Source organism: Lactuca virosa, chromosome 5, assembly GCF_052849685.1.
Source record: "Lactuca virosa cultivar CGN04683 chromosome 5, Lactuca_virosa_CGN04683_v6, whole genome shotgun sequence".
In the NCBI taxonomy this organism is placed as follows: domain Eukaryota; kingdom Viridiplantae; phylum Streptophyta; class Magnoliopsida; order Asterales; family Asteraceae; genus Lactuca; species Lactuca virosa.
In genome coordinates this window covers 389775988-389796623 of record NC_136430.1, presented here as the reverse complement: position 1 = coordinate 389796623, position 20636 = coordinate 389775988, and the positions used below count along the sequence as shown (strand labels likewise).

The window sequence follows — 20636 nt, the reverse complement described above, 5'->3', positions numbered from 1 at the left end:
TTGGATGTATAATTAGAGAAAACATAGATCCAAAGCATTTAGGGTTGTATGTGCACCTTAAGATTGTTAGGATGCTCAAAACCCATCAGTGGTATCAAAGCCTAGGATTGTTTTCTATTATACTTGATGTTATATTGATTTTCAAAGTGAAAAATTCGAATTTCTACCTTCTGCCCAGTGAACTCGCCGAGTCCACTGGGTGACTCGCTGAGTCCCCTTGTAAAATGACCAACTCGACGGGTCCAGTTCATGTACTCGCCGAGTTGGTGCTCCAGTGGGCAGATTTTCGAATTTGGGCTAGAAATTGGATCAGGATCATTACCCCAAACTGTTTTTTGAACTACGAAACTTGTTTTTCCATAAGGTAATGATCATGCTTGTCCAATTAAAAGATAATTGTCAAAGTTTCAAGATTTGTGGGCGTTGTTTCCTGGGATTTCTGAAATTCCGCCTTCATCCGCTCCACTTCTTTGAGTAGTGCTCTATTCTCCTCCTGTTGTTGGGTCACCTGGTGCGTCATTTTCCTCATCATAGCGAAAAGCTCTACAGTAGTGACTGAGGCAGTTGGATCCTGGAGCCATGAGGATCCCAAACTTCCTAGATTAGCGATTGAGGGAGTGTTTTTCTTGGAAGTGTCAGGCGTTTTCCTCTGAGTAGGGAGCCCACTCGGAGGAGGTGGTAGGTTTTTGGTTGTAATGGAAGGAGTAGAGGACGGAGAGAGGATCAATTGTGTAGACATGATTTTTTCGAGGATTTTGAACACCACGGCCCCACGGTGGGCGCCAAATTGTTTTGGTAAAAAATTACACAAGTACTAATCAACCAAATTGAATGAGAGGCTGTGATGTTCAAATTGTGTAATAGCAAATGGTAAAAGAAAGTGACATAATGGTTTACAAGGAAAGCCCTTGATCCTTGCTAGGATCTCCGACATAAAACCTTGGGAGGTGATAATGATCACCTGCCTTGATGATTTTATTGATATAAAATGATGATTACAGTGAATTCTTAGTAAGAATGAGTAAATAATTTCGTAGAGTAAGCTTAGACTAAAGAACTGTGCCTTGTGTGCAAAATACAAGTGTCAATTTATAGTCTAAACTAGCCAACAAGATGTCTGATATTTCTTGGATCCTCTATGATCAGCGTCATGAACGTTATTTGACCAAGTATTTCGGGTCTTTAGCATAGTTGATATGATTCTTCGTTGAGAATTGGTCTTCCCTTGACTATTTCTGCACACGTGTTAGTTATAGACATAATATGACCGTTATAAATATTAACAAAAATAATAACGGTAATTAGCCGTAATCCTGAGGTAGATGAGGATCCTGGATATTTGAGGATCCCGAAAATTGTAAGGATCCTGGCCCTAACAACCCTTATGTATTTATTTTTTTCTTTTATTCTTTATCTATTTAAATAATTAAAAAATAATTAAAAACCATCTCTCTCTCTCTCTCTCTCTCTCTCTCTCTCTCTCTCTCTCTCTCTCTCTCTCTCTCTCTCTCTCTCTCTCTCTCTCTCTTATATACCCACATGTACACTTTTTTCTTCATCTTTTTCCTATATCTTCTACATATTTCTTTATCCTCATGTTCCAGTGTATCAAATCGCAAATCTCCACACCAATTTCCTCCTTGAATCATCCAACATATCATTAATCCGGAACATCGATTTTCCCAAACATACTTCTGGACAGTTGAATCTGTCGGAGCATACAACATCAGGAAAAACGCAATAAACCATTTGATTATTCTTCTAATCCAATTTCACCACAATGAAATCAGCAATTTTAACATCTTACCAACGACAACCAAAACAAAAACATCAAGATCACTAATCAATTGAAATTCATAACCTGCCTTATACACCAACATTGAGCATTTTGCTTTTCATGAAAATATCATCGAAATAATGTCACATGAAGAACAACAAATAAGAATGGCCCATAAAGTTAATTCTAAAAACAATTTCAATTGGAGATACTCAAATCGATTGTTTAGATGATTCAACCCATAATAATCCATCTAAAATAACATTCAATTTCTGTGTAAAATATGGAAAAAACTCAAGAACACAAAGAATGAGAAAAATCCTAAAACTGGATTAAAAATGAACATATTCAATCCAAAAGAAGAAATCGATTGATGATACCGGAGCACAAATACCTACAAAGGCTACAGTCGATTATCAATTTAGGAACGAGGGGATGCTATTTTCTTTTGTTACCACTAAAAAATACAAATTGGGGAGGTGCAGATTGTAGTGAATGATGTGTGGGAATGGATCTGTTAGAGAGAGAGAGAGAGAGAGAGAGAGAGAGAGAGAGAGAGACCATTCTAATGCTTCTGGATCTTTTGTTACCTTTCCTCCTCTGCTGGTGAACGACCTGCCCACCAAATTCCATCATAATGCTTGCTTCAAGTATGCCATCTTCGCCGCTAGGCATAAACTCTCCATACCCATTGAGGGAGCTTGAGTGACCATTCTAGAAAGATTTGGACCCGAATCAAGATTTAAATTTTCTGGGTCTTTTCGTACCTTTCGATGTTCTTTTTGGAACCTGAATCTGTGATACTTGTCTCCCCAATGAAGATGATTTGGGGTTTTATTTCTTTTGGTGTTTGGGGTTTCAGTATTTAAAATCTCTCTAATTTTCGCTAATCCTACTGCAACATGAGGATAAAGAAATATGTAGAGGAAATATGAAGAAGATGAAGAAAAAAGTGTCCATGTGGGTATACGATGGAGAGAGAGAGGGTTTTTTACTAATTTTTAATTATTTAAATAGATAAAGAATAAAAGAAAAATAAAAAATAAATACATAAGGGTATTACAGTAATTTCAATTTTCAGAGGGACTAAAACAACATAGAAAACCACTTGGGTTGTGGTGACTTGGTAAGGCATGTGGAAGATATGGTGGATAACCTATTGACCCATGTTCAAATCCTGGCACTACTCAGCCCTTGTGGCCATGGAGGTTCGCCTGCAGTGACTCCAGGGCATGAGGCAAAGCCTCATGTTTGCAGCGGGGGATTAGTCGGTGCGTGAAAGCTGGCCCGGAAACCCTCGTTAGGGAAGTTCCCTTTAAAAAAAAAACAACATAGAAACTAAGCCAAAAGGACAATGAAACCAAAAAAGTCGAAGTTTGGACTAAACTTCGGAAAAAATACATAACACAGAGATCATTTTTGCAATTTTGTCTAAAATTTTTAATGATAATTCATTAAAGGGAATTTTTATACGTACCCTTAAATTGCTTTGCGTACTCCTATGTGAATGTAATATTGTTTATGTACACATGATGTGAGTATGTGACAATTTATGTGACTAAGGGGATACATACAGTAGCACTCTTCATTACAACCATTATCAACAAAATATTTCAAAAATATTATTATTTTCTAAAATACTTTGAAGAAGATTAAATTAAATGATCATTTCAAATGGGCTACACCATTACCGTTTGTTAGTCAAAGTAAAAAAAAAAAAAAACCCGTCCCCCTCCTTCTCCGATTATCTTGTAACGTAAACCCTAAAAATCTCATTTCTTAGGGTTCATGATTGATCGGGAAATCATGATGAAAGCTAACAATCCCACAACAAACACCGTCTGCGGCCACTGCGGTTTCCTAGATCGGAAAATTCTGCACCACGTCCGTCGCGGAGGTAACTTTCGCCGTCTCTGCACCACTTGTGTCCTCCGTCTCCACTCCCAGTATTTCTGCCCCACCTGTTTCATTGTTTACGACCGTTCACCCCCCGAACACGCTGTCGTTTGCAACAAATGCTACTCTTCCGCCCACCCTACCTGCGTCTCCCCTCCCATTTCCGCACCTACTCCCTCTTCACGTGCCCCTTCCCCTTCCCCTTCCCCCTGCGCCACTTGCTTAAACCCTAGCCGCCTTGTTTTCGATCCCAAAAGAACCGATGGAAATGGTGGGATGGATAATGATGCGGCGAGACTGCTGGTAACTGCTGCGGAGATATCATCTTTATCAATGAGTAAAGCAGAGGTGGTGGCAGTTGCAGAAGCCGAGAGGAGAGCGAAGGAAGCTTCGTACACGAGGAAGAGAGCTAGGGAGGCTCTTGATCATGTTGTGTACCTAATGGAAAACGAAAAGAAGAAAAACATCAATGGTAACAAAGTTGTGGCTATGCCTATGATGGATGTTCGAATTAACAACAACAACAACAAAGTAGTTGCTGCGAACCAGGTGTCCGAAGCTTTCAAGTCTGTGGTATTAAAAGAGAATGCTGATGGAATCGCCTTGTCTGAAGTGCAGAATAAGATGAGGGCAGTGTATAATCGTAATGAAGATTTAGGGCAAAAGAATGATTCAGTATTATTAGTAGATCAAGAACAGTTACCCAAGAATAATCATACTATGCAGGAGAATATTGGTTTGCAACCTTAGCATTGGCTTCTGGTAAAGTAGCTGGAGCATAATGGTTTCTGTGATAATGTTTTTGTAGTCGATCTTCATCTTACATTGTAACTTCTTGATTTACAGGTGGTTTCTGTATTTGGTGCAAGGTGAGATCTTTTTTATGGTTCAGTAACTCGTTTTGATAAATGGTACATTCTCTCTGAAAATTTAATCCCCCCAAAGTGTTTGTTTTGTGCAAAGTTAGAGATGATGTTTTTTTTATTTACTTGTAAATCTGGTAGCAATGTGGCTTTTTCATGCAGTGAATTGAATCTTTTTTCCAAGATTGTATGTTTATACCACACATTCTTATTTTAGTATTATGCATTGTCAAAGTGACCTATGTGCAACATCTTATTCTGATCAAAGGTTAGAGTGTTTGTTGCTAGTGTTCTTTATACCTCTAGTTGAGGTTCTGCTGTTTAAAAGACCAAATTAGAGTTTTCTAGAAACGTACTTCAATCTTTTTACTAATATAGACAATGTATTGTGTTATTACCCTTAATGGCAATGTACTTACATTTTTTTACCCATCATAGCAACACACTTGTTTATTTATTTACCCTTTGGATGAGGTCCAATTATTTATTTATTTATTTGTAATTATGATTCTTATTGAAATGTTTTATAACATTTTTGGTCCTTAGGTTGTCGATTTTAGTAACTTAGCTGTTAAATATGCCAAAATGACCGTTTCCCCTCTGTTTTTCTTCCCCTCTGTTTTTCTTCGTTTATTTCATTTCCATGTTCAAGGAAGCATAACTAAATCCTAACAAAATTCATATTTCTTTAAAAAAAAAACCATAATCAAACTCAACCAAAGTGTATAAATCAAAACTAAAATGTAGGAAAAGGGGAAGTTTCAAAAAGATGAAGGAAAATGGGAAGTTGGGTATGATTTGGAATGAATACCATTGTCAACTCGAACAAAACTCCTATCTTCGGTTTCTTTGTCCAATCTCTTCCTCCTTTGTTCTTTATTTCTTTTTGCCAATCTCTTTAAGTCGTTATATGTCCGATTCAGTATGTTGTTTCCTGTTGGTGATCATCCAGTGGAAGGACATCAGCAACATTAATTGCAAAAATATGACAATGTAGATGGATCAGATTTTCTGCAAGTTTGCAGGAAAGTAGTCGATATGGAGTAAATAAGAGTCATAATTGCAAATATAATAATTGACTAAATTGCAAGAATGGTCCTTGTGTTTACTTGAAAATTATCATTTTGGTCCAAAAAGTTTTGGACCGGAACCACCGGTTCAAAATATATTTTTTTGTTGCGGTTTGGCCTAATTTTTTTTGAAAACTCAAGAAATGACATATCTATCCCTTTTAATTTGTTTTTTTATTTTTTTATTGCAAGAATTAAACAAAAAGCAAAAATAAAATACTACTCTACCCCTTCTCTTTCTCTTTAACACACACCACGCCATGCTTTCTCTCCTATGTCTACAGGAAACCATAGCTGGCCACCTGCCTTCTTGCCGTAAAACACCGTCATGCACCATGTCATTTTTGCCGAAAACAATCTCACCCGTCTCTTCGGACCATCGTTGTTTTAGGGTTTTCGAAATCTGATGAGCTACATATAGGGATACAACACCGTCATAGTCTTTTCTTCTCCGAAGAGCCGCCAACGTTTGCGCCGTGTTTGTCGTACCAACATATATGTTCGTTGGTCGGCGGTAGAGGTGGCGAGTTCGATCGGCCACCTATTGTTTACTCAGGTTTCTATTGTTTACTCAGGCGAAACCGTAATGAAGACGAAGATGATGACGTCGTTGGAAGATGAAGACGCTCTTCTTTTTTACAGATCTGTTTTTCGTCTTTACAGATCCGTTCAAAAGACCCTAAATGGCGGTCGATGGTGGTGATCCTTCACGACAGTAAGGGAACAGATCTGGGTTTTCAGAGTAGATGTTGATTTCTAGGTTTTGTATGTTAGAAGGCTGTTGTGGTATTGACTAGTGGTTGATACGGTAACAACGTTGTAAGTGAAGAGAGAATGGTGGTTGTGGCGGTGGTTTTTGGCTGGTGACGATGGTTTCTGATAGGTGGGGGTGGCGGTTGTTCATATTTTTTCGGCAGGTGGTTATGGTTGTGGTAGCTTCTTTTTCTAAAAAATCTCTCTCTCTCTCTCACCCAAACACACATACACACACACACACACACAGAGAGAGAGAGATTTTCTTTTAATCAGAAAAGTATTTCCATAAATATAAAAAGCTGAAAAAGAAAAAAGTTAAGGCAAATTTGTCATTTTAAAAAAATTCAAAACAAATCGAACCAAACTCACAATAAAATTAAAGTTTTGAAACGGTTATGCTAATTCAAAACTTTTTGAACACAAATGACAATTTTTTATACAGAGAACATTTTTGCAATTTTATCTATAATACTCTCTCCGTCCCAAAATTATTGCCCACAGACAAAAAACACACAGATTAAGGAAACATTAATTACCACTAACTTTATACAATAAAATGACAGTTTTGTTCTTACTTTGCATTTAATGTTTCATTAAATGCTTAGTTGGTTAAGTAATAATGAGAGGGTATTTTGGTAAAAATATTATTTATTTTTAGAAGTGGACTATTATTTTGGGACAAACAAAAAAGGAAAGATAGATTATAATTTTGGGACGGAGGGAGTAATTGGTAGTGTTATTATTTACTATGCAAATTGTATTTACCCTGGTTTGTATTTGCGTATCTAGGCTCATGTCATATTTAGCTTAAGCATATATTATTTAGTAACGAGAAGGGATGATATGTGGAAACTAGGGTTTGTGTATGGTCGGTTTGGGTCGGTTTTGGATCCAAACCGAACCCAACCCATAAATAATCGGATTCTGGTCGGTTCGGTTTTTCGGGTTCTGGAGTCGGTTTTGACGGTTTTTCGGTTTCTTGGGTTCAACCTATACACTTACGAGTTCTAGGTTTAAACCCATGAGTTTAGGCAAGGTTGCAGAAAATGTTAGACGTTAGCTAGTCGGTGGACTGGGGTCTAAGGATTAATCGGCTAGGCGGGGATTAATCGGGGATCATTAATTATTAAGAAAATTATTCAAAAATTTATAATTATAACTTTAATTGTAAGAATATAAATAAATAAGCATAAAAGTTTAATGATAAGTTTAACAAACACAACAATTTATCATCCATATAATATGAAAAGTTATTCAAATTTTAATATATCTTAACAAAAGAAGTAAATTTGAGTATTTATATATTTGAAAACATAGAAATTTTGAAAATTTTGGAGAAAAACTTTAAAATTTATTTATTTTTGAATTTTTTTTTTATATATTAGTTGAACATTGAAATACTATGAACTTTTGAAATTTTGAAAATTTTGGTTTAATATTTAAAAATTTGAAAATTTGAAAATTTGGCCGTTTTGGCCTCCTAGAACCGATTTGGACCGCCTAGGACCGTTTAGAACCGTCTAGCTCCGACTTTGACCCCCTTTGACCAAAACCGATTAAGCCGACCGATTAGCCTTAATCCTATTCGGTTGAAGACCGCCTAGCGATTAATCCCGGATCAATCGACCGCCTAGACCGATTTTTACAACACTGGGTTTAGGTATGACTATTTGTAAGATAAAAGCCACGCGAAATACTTTGGTTGTCTTTATCATTTGTAAGTCATTCATATCTATATATAATTAGAACAATATGAAACAAAAGTTACCTTGTAAAAGATGAAAAAGAAATTTTATTTTATACTTGTATGAAACGAGAATAGCAATATACTTTGGCATAATATGGTATTCGTTTGTCAACAAACTAAAAGTTAACATATCATGTAATAAAAAAAACAAATTGATTTTAAAGTGGAAAAATCCTAGTAGCCCTCAATAGTTAAAAGACCTTCGTGTACAGAGATTCGGGAGGGCAGGAGGCGACTCGACTAAAGAGTGAAGAGAAGAACAAGTTCAGAACGGCTATTTTAGTGTTTTACTAGGGTTTTGCTATATATATATATATATATATATATATATATATATATATATATATATATATATATATATATATATATATATATATATATATATATATAATCGCAAGGGTCGATTTCTTGGGTTGGTTTGTCGGGTTCTTATGAGGGTCAGTTTCTCGGTTTGGATGGGTCGGTTTCTGGGTAGAAACCGAAACCGATTTTTTGGTTTTTATAAATTTTAAACCCTAGTAGTCAGTTATGCTTCAGTTTCGGTTTCGTTGGTTTTAGTCAGTTTCTCGGTTTCTTGGTTCGTGTTTGCTCAACCCTAATGGAAACATATTTCGCCAACATGGTCTCGGAGGAGTGGAGTAAATCCTTACCTTACCTTCCAAAAAATTATACGTCTTCCCTTCTGTTTGCAGAGGCCGTCCCTGCAACCCCAACCGCCAAATTTCTCTTATTGTTTTTCTTGTTTCTTTATTTCTTTCATCTCAATCTATTCCTATGGCTGACTGCTACTATTGAAAAAACCTTATGGAATCACTGCTACTATTGAAAAAACCTTATGGAATCACCAACACAAAATCACTCATTGATTTTATTCTTGACCTTAGAACAACTGGACTATGATGCGGGACGTGAATTATTCGAAACACATTGGAATGGTTGTGGCGACTCTATCACCTTGAAGACCCCAAAAGCGGACACACCTTCCGACGACAATGAATGGACCGACATATCTCTGAACTCCATAAATTTGAAAAAGAAAGTCACTGCTATACAAATTTGGAAAGACCTTGAAACAATTTTTAGAGACAATAAAGATGCAAAAGCAATTCAGCTTGACAAAGTTATCAGTGACAGAATCTACGATCACCATCTATTGCACCCGGATCAAAACATTTGGGGATTCACTTGAAAATATTGATGCATGCGTCTCAAAAGAAATTGGTTACATATACTATTAATGGCCTCTCTCTGAAGTTTGATTACGTTAAAAGTCTCGTCCGTTATCGTTATCTTCTTCCTACTTTTTTGGAAACTCGATCGATGCTGCTTCTTGAAAAACAAAGAATAAACCAAATGTGAAATTCGAAACAATAATCATATAAGTAATTATTCCTCACCTATGGTCCTATCCACTAAACAATATAACTCCAACTTTAATTATTGAGGTGGCTATAATAAGGGAGGTTGAGGTGGTCGAACAACCAAGGATGACAAAATCATGGTCGGGGAGGCCATGGCGGTGCTGCATCGGGTCAACCATATGCCGTAAATGTCACTAAATGGGGGTATGGGTGGCACCCACTCAATTCAGCCCACCCAACTCAATTTTCTCGACTTGCTGGTACATCGTCGCAAGCCTTGAGCCTCCTGCCTATCCCCATTGCGATGCAGATGGGCCCGTTGCCATTGTTGTCAACCTTGTTGCCGCTTCCATCGCCAACCCATCCCACAAACAAGTGGGCCCAACATACACAACCACCAAACACACATCCTCCTCTCAGTTTTTAACCGAATCACCATGGGTTTGGGCATTCCTACTTGATCCAATCTAGTGCTGCTCCTCCATGGAATTAGTTTAACAATACAGCGTAACAATAGACTTAATATCATGCTACTTCTCTTCCAGGAACATTTAACACCATGTAAGTGAATGATCCAAACAACATAGGGTGGCACATGGAATCGGGTACCACTTCTCATCTTCTTTGCGACACATGTATACTCACATCTATTAGTAATAATCATTATATTTCTCCTTGAGTATTGGTTGGGGACAAATCTACAAATTTTGTTACTACCTCGGGTAACATTACTCTTTTATACTCAAACCCATATCATACCCTTTCCTTCACTAAGTCCTTAGTTCCCGTCAAATCATAAAAATCAAATTTATGTTCGTCGTTTTACTCATGTTAATAATTTCTCTACCAAATTTGATGAATTTGGTTTTTCTGTGAATGACTATCGCACCCGTTAAACCCTCATCCAATGTTATAACTTGGCTAACCTCTTCATAGTCATGATTTCATATCCTAAAGCTCTAGTCTTAATTAACTTGTCTCTCTAGCATCAACGTCTCGACCATCAAGTTTTTCAAAATCTAGTTAATAGTAACTTGATTCCATGTAAAAACTCAAAAGTCTCTAGTTTGTGTCAAACATAGGAAAACATGTTCGCTTACCCTTTACTTTTATCTAATACTATTGCATCTTTTCGTTTCAAATAGTTCACTCGAATTTATGAACTTCTATGTTATCAAGTGTTAGTTGTTTTAAATACTATGTTATGTTCATTTATCTATTCTCTCATTTTCTTTGGGTGTATCATCTTCATCATAGATTAGAAGTTTTCTTTAAATTCATTCAATTCCTACACATATGTCAAAAATCAATTTCCTTATGACATTCAAAGATTTCAATATGACTATGCGGCTCAATTTCAAACTTTATGCAACTTTAATGGTATTCATCTAAGATTCTCATGTCCAGAACCATCTCATTAAAACGGAAAATTTAAATGGATGACCCTGAACATAAACAACATCATCTACACCTTCTCTTCCAAGTTCATATTCCCCTATATATATTGGGTTGAAGCTCTTCATATGACGGCCCACCTAATTAACATTCTTTCGTAACCAATCTGCCACCATGACTCACCTTACTGTAATGTTTTTCAAAAACTACCATCATACTCTCATCTTCAAGTGTTCAGATGCCTTAGCTACCCAATTATAACCACACCTCACAAACTCTATCCTAGATCTACCCCATGCATCTTCCAACATCGGGAGTATAGATGCCTAAATCAGGCCAAAAACACAAATCGCTATATCACATCATCTTACATTTAATGAATTCGTTTTCCCATTTAGCTCCATAACACACAACTCATCTCCTTCATACACCTTCCCAAACACATACAATGATACCAACAACATCTCCTTTTGTTTGTTACAAACTCCTACCAATTCTGTTACTATACCATCGCCAATCATCAACACCTCACTTCCCCCCTCATCATGTTGCCATGTCGACAATCCCTCATTCCAACTCAATAACCACATCGGCAACCCTTACCCATAAGCTCCAACAGCAGCTTTGGCTACAAATGATAGCTTCAGCCGCCAATGGTGTACCCACCTCAAGTCACAATCTTTGACCCTCTGTAACACCCAAAAATTCAAGCCAATTTAAAACTTTTTAAACAACCCAAAACATTAGTTATTACAAACTTGTTTTCAAAATGTATAATATCAGAGTATCCCAGAAACATAGTCATAAAAAGTGAGGAGCTGTACGATCACGCCTTTGCCCTGCCACGATCCCCTGATGCACCTGAAACAATTAACTGAAACTGTAAGCCCGAAAGCTTAGTGAGTTACCCCCAAAATACCGATACACATACAGTCCACATAACCATGTCAGCAATAACATATCATAACCAACTGAACAGAACAGCATGCAATGGGTCCACAGCTTTACAAGCTGGATTACCCCTGGGCCCTCAGTACGAGTCTAGAATGCCTATCGGGCCCTCAGCTCGTATCTGGAATACCATCGAGCCCTCAGTACGAGTCTGGAATGCCTACCGGGCCCTCAGCTCGTATCTGGAATGCTCCCGAGTCCTCAGTATGAGTCTGGAATGCCTACCGGGCCCTCAGCTCATATCTGGAATGCCATCGAGCCCTCAGTACGAGTCTGGAATGCCTACCAGGCCCTCAGCTCGTATCTGGAATGCTCCCGAGTCCTCAGTATGAGTCTGGAATGCCTACCGGGCCCTCAGCTCATATCTGGAATACTCTAGGGTTTGTTGGCTACCGCACGGAGCACTACATCCTCAACCCATCCCACATAACATATCAACATGTAACAGATAATGCACATACAGGAAATCAATCAGTATCACAGGTAGTCCTACAGACCCACCCTCTAGCATATCAAACTAGCATGCATAACCAACTCATACTCAACATAATACAACTACTAGGATATCATATCCAATGGGCCGGCCTTGGTGCCTTAGACCCCTTAGTATAGTGAGGATAACTCACCTGGCACTGCTGAAGTCCCGCAAATACAACCCCAGCTGCTGGTTGACAGATTCCCGAACTGTCAACATAAAACAATACCCAATTAATAATTGGGTTCCAAGCCCAAGGTCCAACTCATCCTACAAAAGCCCAAAAGTCAATTCATGGGCCAAAGCCCAACATATGGCCCAATTTTCCAAATTAGGCTCAGACCTCTACATGGTCTTTCCTTAAGGCCCATCAAATTATTCCAATCCAATTCCCATGACCCATTATCACATAGTCATAAAGGCCCAATTATGGCCCATCTATGGCCCAATTTTCCAAATTGGGCCCAAGTCCTCACATGGGCCTTGTCCTAAAGCCCATCTACTTATTTTGGTCCATTAACTTGTTCTTGGACCACCCATCAATAGTCCAATCACCAAAGCCCACTAGAAAGGCCCAATTCAAGGCCCGAGTGAGATTAGGGTTTCACCTAAAATCACAATTAGGGTTAAGTGTTTCTCACTTAACCCATTAAGGACTTAGTCCATTAAGTCCCTCACTTTACTAAATAAGTCATATGGTGTGATTGGGCCTAATACACAATTCCATCCCAATGGCCCAAATGTGGGTCCCGATAAGTCCAAGCCCAAAATCCCAAAATTAGGGTTTTCACATTAACGGCGATTAGGGTTAAGTGTTCCTACTTAACCCATTAAGGACTTAATCCACTAAAGACTTAATCCACTAAGGACTTAATCCATTAAGTCCAATATTGCTTTAGGTTAATTTGCCAATGATTATTAATTATTATATTAAGTTTAATAATTAATTCTCGTGTGCGTCCCAAACAATTTCCACAATTAGTGTTTTATGCTCTTAGGGTTTTCCAAACCCTAATTAGGGTTTTTCCAACCCAATACTAGCCCATTAGTCAATTGGTTGAGCTTCTAGGTCACTTTGGGCCTTATTGGGCCCATTAGGGTTTTATTAGGTCCATTGGGGTCTCTTTGGGCCCAATAGGGTTTCTTTTGGCCCATTAGGGTTTAGAATCCCCTTGTCCAACATCCAAACGAGGTCCAAACGCAATCAAAGCACACCACCACCCGACACGGCGGCCGATGGCGGCAGGAGGCGGCAACCACCACTCTACGGTGGTGGTTTGGAGTTTTTCTTACTATTCCAATTGATTACAATGCTACAAACAATATCCAAACGCACACACTCACAAAATACACACACACGCAAAACACAAACGCAACCACCACCACGCGGCGGCTGGTGGTGGCAGAACGGATAAGGCGGCGGCAACCACCATGGTTGGCAGCCATGGTGGTCTTCCATGGTTTCCGGCCAAACAAAACACTGTACTCGACCTTGACTGGAACGCATTCTATGACACACATACACACACGAGCCCGGAACAGTGACACCACCACCCACCTAGTGGTTCACGGTGATGACAGCAGCCGCTCTAGCGGTGCAGCGACGGCTAACGGCGGCGTAGCAACAGCACAGAACGAAGGGAAGAACGTCGGTACTTGCAGAGGACGAACTGAGACGTGGAACCAGAGAACCATGACGAAACAACAGGTGGTTCTTCCTTTCGGCGGCAGCCTCACGTCCCCGAGACAGTCTTCATCTTCATTCTTTGTATGAGCGGCGACGGATGGAGCTAGAACATTACACCGGAGAAACAACGATGACAGTCTGATGTGCGAACGACCACAGTGCCGACGGCGACTTCCATCGATCATGACATACGCGCCGGTGTTTACGGCTCCAAAGCGGTCTCCGGCGGCTCACAGTCGGTCGTCAACGACATCACAGGCGGTAGTGGCGGCGGCGGCTGAGAGGAGGCTTCAATGGTGGAGGCGGCTACCGGGAATGAAGAAGGAGATGGCGGCTGGTGTTTTAGAGGTTTAGGGTTAGGGTTACCGGTTGGTGAGGTTATATACCCGCCTCATGAAAAGGTTGGCCCATAATAATGCAAATGGTCCCTCATTCTCCTTTTTCTTCCAAATTAAGTCCTAATGTTACCATTTCTACCCTGACTCTAGAAACTCCTTTCAAATTAAATCCGCAATTTACCCAACAGTACCTCCTTTTATAATATCTTTCCAATGTAGGTCCAAAATTTACCTTTCAGCCCCCAGCTTCCAAAAATCTTTTCAATCTAAGCCTCGAACTTACACTTTAACCCCCGAAGACTCAATTCTTGTCATTTGGCTTCCCAAAACTAACACCCCGCTAATTATTATTATTTAATTTGAGCTATAAAATAAAATAATAATATAAATTACCTCTCGGGTTCCGGGTTTATTATTTAATTACTATATTTTAAACGGGATGTTACACCGTCTCTCACTGTATGTCATCCTTACCACTACTTATACTTACTTAATGACCACTCGTACTTTTCATATGTAAACCCATCCAAAAAACTTAACCTTCATGTTGATTCTTCCTCTTTGGTCCCCCAAAATCATTCACAAGCTCTTAACGATCCCAACTGGTCTAATGTTATGTAGGAGGAATATAATTGTCTTATTTCTAAAGAACATAGGTACTTGTACCAATTATTGATAAAGAGATTGTAATTAACTGTATTTGATTGTTTAAAATGAAGCTACAAGTTGATGGTTCTCTTGCTCGATACAAGGACCGCCTTGTAGCTAACATTCGGAGTGAACAATCAGGAATTGATTGGGATGAAACGTTTAGTCTATCAGTCAAACCCACTATTATTCACATTATATTATCCCCTTGTGTCTCTCAGCAGTGGTCTATTCGACAACTTGATGTCAAGAACGCCTTCCTTCATGGTGATCTATATGAGACAATTTATAAGCATCAAGCTCAAGGTTTTCGGTATAAAATGGTGTTAAATATGAGAACACTAAAGGCTAGAAGTCATTTTTGACAAATGTCAAAATGTGTCACTAGTTAGATGGTTTTGTCTTCATTTGAAGAAAGGGAAACAAAATTGGAGAAATGGAGAGACTCCAAGTAGCGATTTTGAAAGAGTAAGTAGCATCTAGGGTTTCTAATTGGATAAAACGAGCTAGCAATCAAAGTAAAGCATCCCCACTAGTGATTTGAGGTATAAATCTTCTCCTAGTCTCTAGAAATCGGACATAGGGTTTTGGTTGAACCCCAAAATCCAAAAATGGTGATTAATTGGTTGTTAAATGTTAGATTCATTGTTGATTTTGATGTTAGAACTCCTATTCTTCATTAAATCAACTCCAATTTGATTTTGATGGATTGAGATGTGTTGAGCTTCAAGCTCCATTAATGGTGGAATTATCTAACTAGTAGATCAAATGAGTTGTAGAGTGTTGGATTATCCTCTTGCACACCATGAAGTTGTTAAATCATCCTTGAAAGATTTCAATCTATTACTTAATGGTAAAATTGGGTGATTCAAACTGTAAATTCATTTATGAGTTGTACCTTGACTTTGATGAGTTGTATTCTAGCCTCTATACATAGATTTGGAGTCAAATATGGAATTAGTATGTGTTTAGATGATTAAAGTTATGAAATCAATGATTTAAAACAAATCTCATGTAATTTAGAGTGTTGCTTGTACGTTTATATTAATGGAAGGAATCAATGGAAGCCACCTCTAATGAATCTAGATTTGGAAGGGAATTTATGGAAGGAATCCCTAATTCCATTCCATGGATTTTAGTGACTAAGCTCTATGACTTAATTGAATGTTTATAAATGTCTAATGAAGGAATTATGGATAAATAAGAGTTTAGATGAATCATTATTGGTGAATTGGTTATTGGGAACCATTAAGACCTTTGTTGGATGGATGTTGTCCATATAAGCTTCCCTAAAGCTTATGTGACCTCTAGAGGTCTTAATGATTAATACATAATGAATAAAGGCTTAATTGAGTATTTGAGAACTTAATAACCTTTATTTTGTCCTTAATAACCTTTTGGTGAAGTTTGGTGGCCATTGGAGGTCTAGGGTACAAGTTACAAGCTTTCAACAAAATTATGCATAAAATGGGTGACCTGCACTCGTGACATGAAGCCGTGTAACATAAGGCATAAATGACATGGGGATGTGTCATACATGGTACGGGGCATGTCCCTAAAGGGTATTCTAAAACAGTCTGTCGGGTGTTCTGAAAAGTATATTTTGTTCATGGAAAGCCTAGTAAACGACCTCCGATTGCTATCAAAACGAGAATGATGAGTAGGACTAAGAGATGAACGGGATGGGTATATTTGCATATTGCATTGCATTCTTTATTATGATGAATTTTAAATGTTTATCAATGTTGTTTATTTCGAAGGAGATAAGATGAATGAGTTTCAAAGATTTTGTAAATGTTGTCTGAGAGTTTTTAAAATGAATTATAAGTTTGAAATGATTTTGGGAATTCACCATAGGTCAATGATTGAATTAATCCTTGACTATAAACATTGTGAAGTCCCAATATTACTCACTAGACATTCCTAATGCCTAACCTAATACTTTTTAACATGAATTCAAGTTTTAGTAGTGGTTAAGAGCCAGGGGATATGATACATTTTGAAGGCCAATGGGTTTTAGTAGCTACTTGACTTATGTATGATATTTGAATTGTAAACCCTCCTCTATAACATCTTTGAAACTTAAATTGTTTTGTGAAAATTTTTATGACTTTTGGGACCGAATTCCGCAAATGACGAATTTTACTTAAAAAGCATTTTTAATGGTTTTAAAAATGTAAAATCAAATGATGGGTGTTTCATATTATGTCAATCATGTATTTCTTCTTTAGAGGTCGTTATATAGGCTAAGCTCCTCGTGCATGGTTCCATAGGTTTGCTAAGTTCGTCATTTGCCTTGGTTTTGTTAAAAATAGTTATCATTGTTTATTTATCATCAAGGCCCACATATTGCTCATTTATTATTATATGTTGATTTCATTGTATTGGCCGCATCCCCTATTGAGCTTCTTATACAAATTCCAACTAGTCTGAGCATTGAGTTTTCTACGTTTGATCTAGGCGACCTCAATTTATTTCTTGGCATCTGGGTTAGATGTGATTCTTGCATAATGTTTCTTAACCAATGAAAGGAAATTTTGGAACGAGTAAAAATGATGAATTGCAAGCATGTCCTTACACCGGCCGTCATATCGACTAAACTTGACAACTTTGTACAACCGATTCAAGACCCAGCTCTATATCGTCGCCTTGTGGGTGCACTTCAGTATCATGACCTTTGCCCGACATTACTTATGATGTGCATCAGCTTTGTCTATTCATGCATGATCCTTTGGAGCCTCACTTATGACTCTCAAACAACTACTTCATTACATTCGAGGAATCACAAATTATAACCTTTGGATGTTTTTTTTTTATATTTATCTTGTGGAATGATAGCCTATTCATATACAAACTAGGCGTGCCCCTCAACCAGACGTTCCACCTATGGCTACCGTGTCTTTCTGGGTCAAGATCTTTTGTCCTAGTCCTCTAAACAACAAGGTACTCTCGCATTCCAGTGCTGAAGCCGAATATCATTATGTTGACAATGTCGTTACTGAAATATGTCGGGTTTGTAATCTTCTTTGTGAACTACATCATCCTCCACCTTGTGCCACCACCGTTTATTGTGACAATGTTAGTACTGTTTACCTCTCATACAATTCGGTTCAATACCACCACACAACATCGAGACTGATATTCATTTTGTTCGTGATAAGGTAGCTTTGGAAAATATGTGTATGTTTCATGTTCCATCGTCTTCCCAATATGTTATATCTTCACCAAAGGTTTCCTTCAAATATGTTATTCGATTTCATATCTAATTTGAACATTCAACACCAATTCAAGCTGCGAGAGACTATTAGTGTATTATTTACTATATAAATTGTATTCACCCGGTTTGTATTAATGTATTTGAGCCCATGTCATACTTGATCAATACATGTAAAACCTCTATATATTATTGACAAGAAGGAAAATTTTATCGAAAATATTTTGACAATAATAATAGGGCCAAAATGTTCATTTTGCAAGATGTTAATATCCCTATAGTGTTGGCCCAAAGGAATATTAAAAAAATCCGGAAATCCTTCTACAAGATCATAGTTACAAAATACAAAAAACAAATACCGTTTTAGATAAACAAAATTTGTTCATTTTTTTTTAAAACAATCTCGCATATGTATTTAGATCGATAGTTTATACCCATCATCAAAAATAGGAAAGATAATATCATAAAATAATCGCCATTTGACCTTTATAAAAAAATAAGCATTTATCTCACAATAATTTTTTTTCATTGCTTTTTTCGGTATTTTATTATGACTTTTTTACTTATTGGTAAAAAGGACATCACTTTTCATATGTACGATATCGTTTGCAATAAGAATGTCGTTATTTTGCAGAAGCTTTAAGGTTTTTTATTTATTTTATTTTATAATAAGGACTATTGATAAAACAATTTTGAAAGAAAATGATATTAAATTGAAAAATATTAAAGGGTTTTACCCTAATTTACGAAAAAGTCCCAAACTAAAGGTTCCGTTTGATAGTTTCTGTTTGGGAAAGTGTTGTATAGTAAAGTGCTGTCTGGGAAAGTTTCTGACTGGGAAAGAAATCATGTTGTTTGATTGTACATCTGATTGACTGTGCTGAATGATGAAAAATGACCCGATTTATGTCCGATAGATAGTGGTGGGATTGATGAGATTTTTTAAAATAAATTAGGATGGTGATGGTCTTGTTAAAAAAAAAGAATTAATCCAACAAAAATGAATTAAAAAAATTAACTAAAAGAAATTAATAATAAGGTAGTATTTATTAATATATAAATATTATATATTATAAATAATATTTATGAATATATAATAATCCAATAAAAAGAATTAATCCAAAAAAGAATTATTTAAAAGAAATTAATAATCCAATAAAATAATATTTATTAATACATAAATATTATATATTAATAATCCAAAAAAGAAAGAAAGATGCGGGGTTTGGTGCATAATTGTCTTTCCAGCCCATTCAGCCAGAAAGATATGATTTTGGGGCTTTCTGGGAAAGACATATCTTACCGGGAAAAACCCATTTTTTTATGCAAATCAAACAGTCTTTCTGGTCCATTCAGCCAGAAAGATCTGTTTGGACCTGGAAAGATGCGTATCAAACGGGACCTAAATTTTGTTAACGAAAAAGCATGAATTACCGGTAAAAATGGCGATTTGACCCATTTTTTCCGGTTTACCGGTTTTATTACTTACATGTTTCACTAAAGTCACATTATTTTATCCTAATTTGCGAATAAGTCCCAAAATAAAATTTACTGATGATTTGACTATTTTCTTCATGTAACATACATTTTATCGGTTTCATTGCTGACTTAGACACATAGTCATTAAATTAGCTGATAAGATGAATACGATGGGTTATATAATGTCACATTTACTGTAAAATTTGATACCCATCTGATACCCATCTCATCGGCTCATTTATGACTATGTCTCCACGTTAGCAATGAAACCAATAAAATGTGTGTTTCCAAGAAAAAAGGGCAGAAAATGAGTTGATGTCTGATGAGATGGATATATTGGGTTACATAAGATTAGATAGACAATTTGATATTTATTATAAACGTAAAAAATAACGCAGTTGTTGTTAGTTTATGTAATTATTGTAGTCTTCGTTGGATACATTTTATGTTCCAAAAAGATATACAATACATCAGGATATCAAGTTTTATACTAAACATAACATTATATAACTCAACATATCCATCTCATCATCTCATTTAATGACTAGGCGTCCGGGTCAGCAATGAAACCGATAAAATGTATGTTACATAGAGAAAATGGTTAAATCATCAGTAAATTTTATTTTGGGACTTATTCGCAAATTAGGGTAAAATAATGGGACTTTAGTGAAATAGGTAAGTTATAAAACCGGTAAACCGGAAAAAATGGGTCAAATCGCTATTTTTACCGGTAATTCATGCTTTTTCGTAAACAAAATTTAGTTTGGGACTTTTTCGTAAATTAGAATAAAATTTTAGGACTTTTCTGAAAAACAAAATGTTTAAATCAACGATTCCTGGATACGACTCGCATCGCATCAATCTGATAATTGATGAGACATCCAACACGTGAACCAAAAATTAAAATAAGACTAAATTTTACGAGTGGTAATTATGGTTTAGGATAATTTTTATATTTGGTCTTTAATTTTTATTTTTA

General features: G+C 36.9%; 1 protein-coding gene and 1 long non-coding RNA gene across 2 annotated transcripts; one reads left to right on the top strand and one right to left on the bottom strand.

The window, feature by feature from the left end:
- Positions 1-881: 881 nt before the first annotated feature.
- LOC145113219 (uncharacterized) lies at positions 882-2742 on the bottom strand. Its single transcript, XR_013710749.1, has 2 exons — positions 2368-2742; positions 882-1708 (listed from the first exon to the last, which is right to left on the bottom strand). It is a non-coding gene; the product is annotated as an uncharacterized LOC145113219 (long non-coding RNA).
- Positions 2743-3452: 710 nt separating this feature from the next.
- On the top strand, positions 3453-4719 carry LOC145111705 (uncharacterized). The gene is made up of 2 exons (XM_079047961.1): positions 3453-4435; positions 4520-4719. The coding sequence occupies exon 1, from the start codon at positions 3566-3568 to the stop codon at positions 4421-4423; it is 858 nt and encodes a 285-aa protein (XP_078904087.1). The 5' UTR covers positions 3453-3565; the 3' UTR covers positions 4424-4435; positions 4520-4719.
- The last annotated feature ends 15917 nt before the right edge of the window (positions 4720-20636 follow it).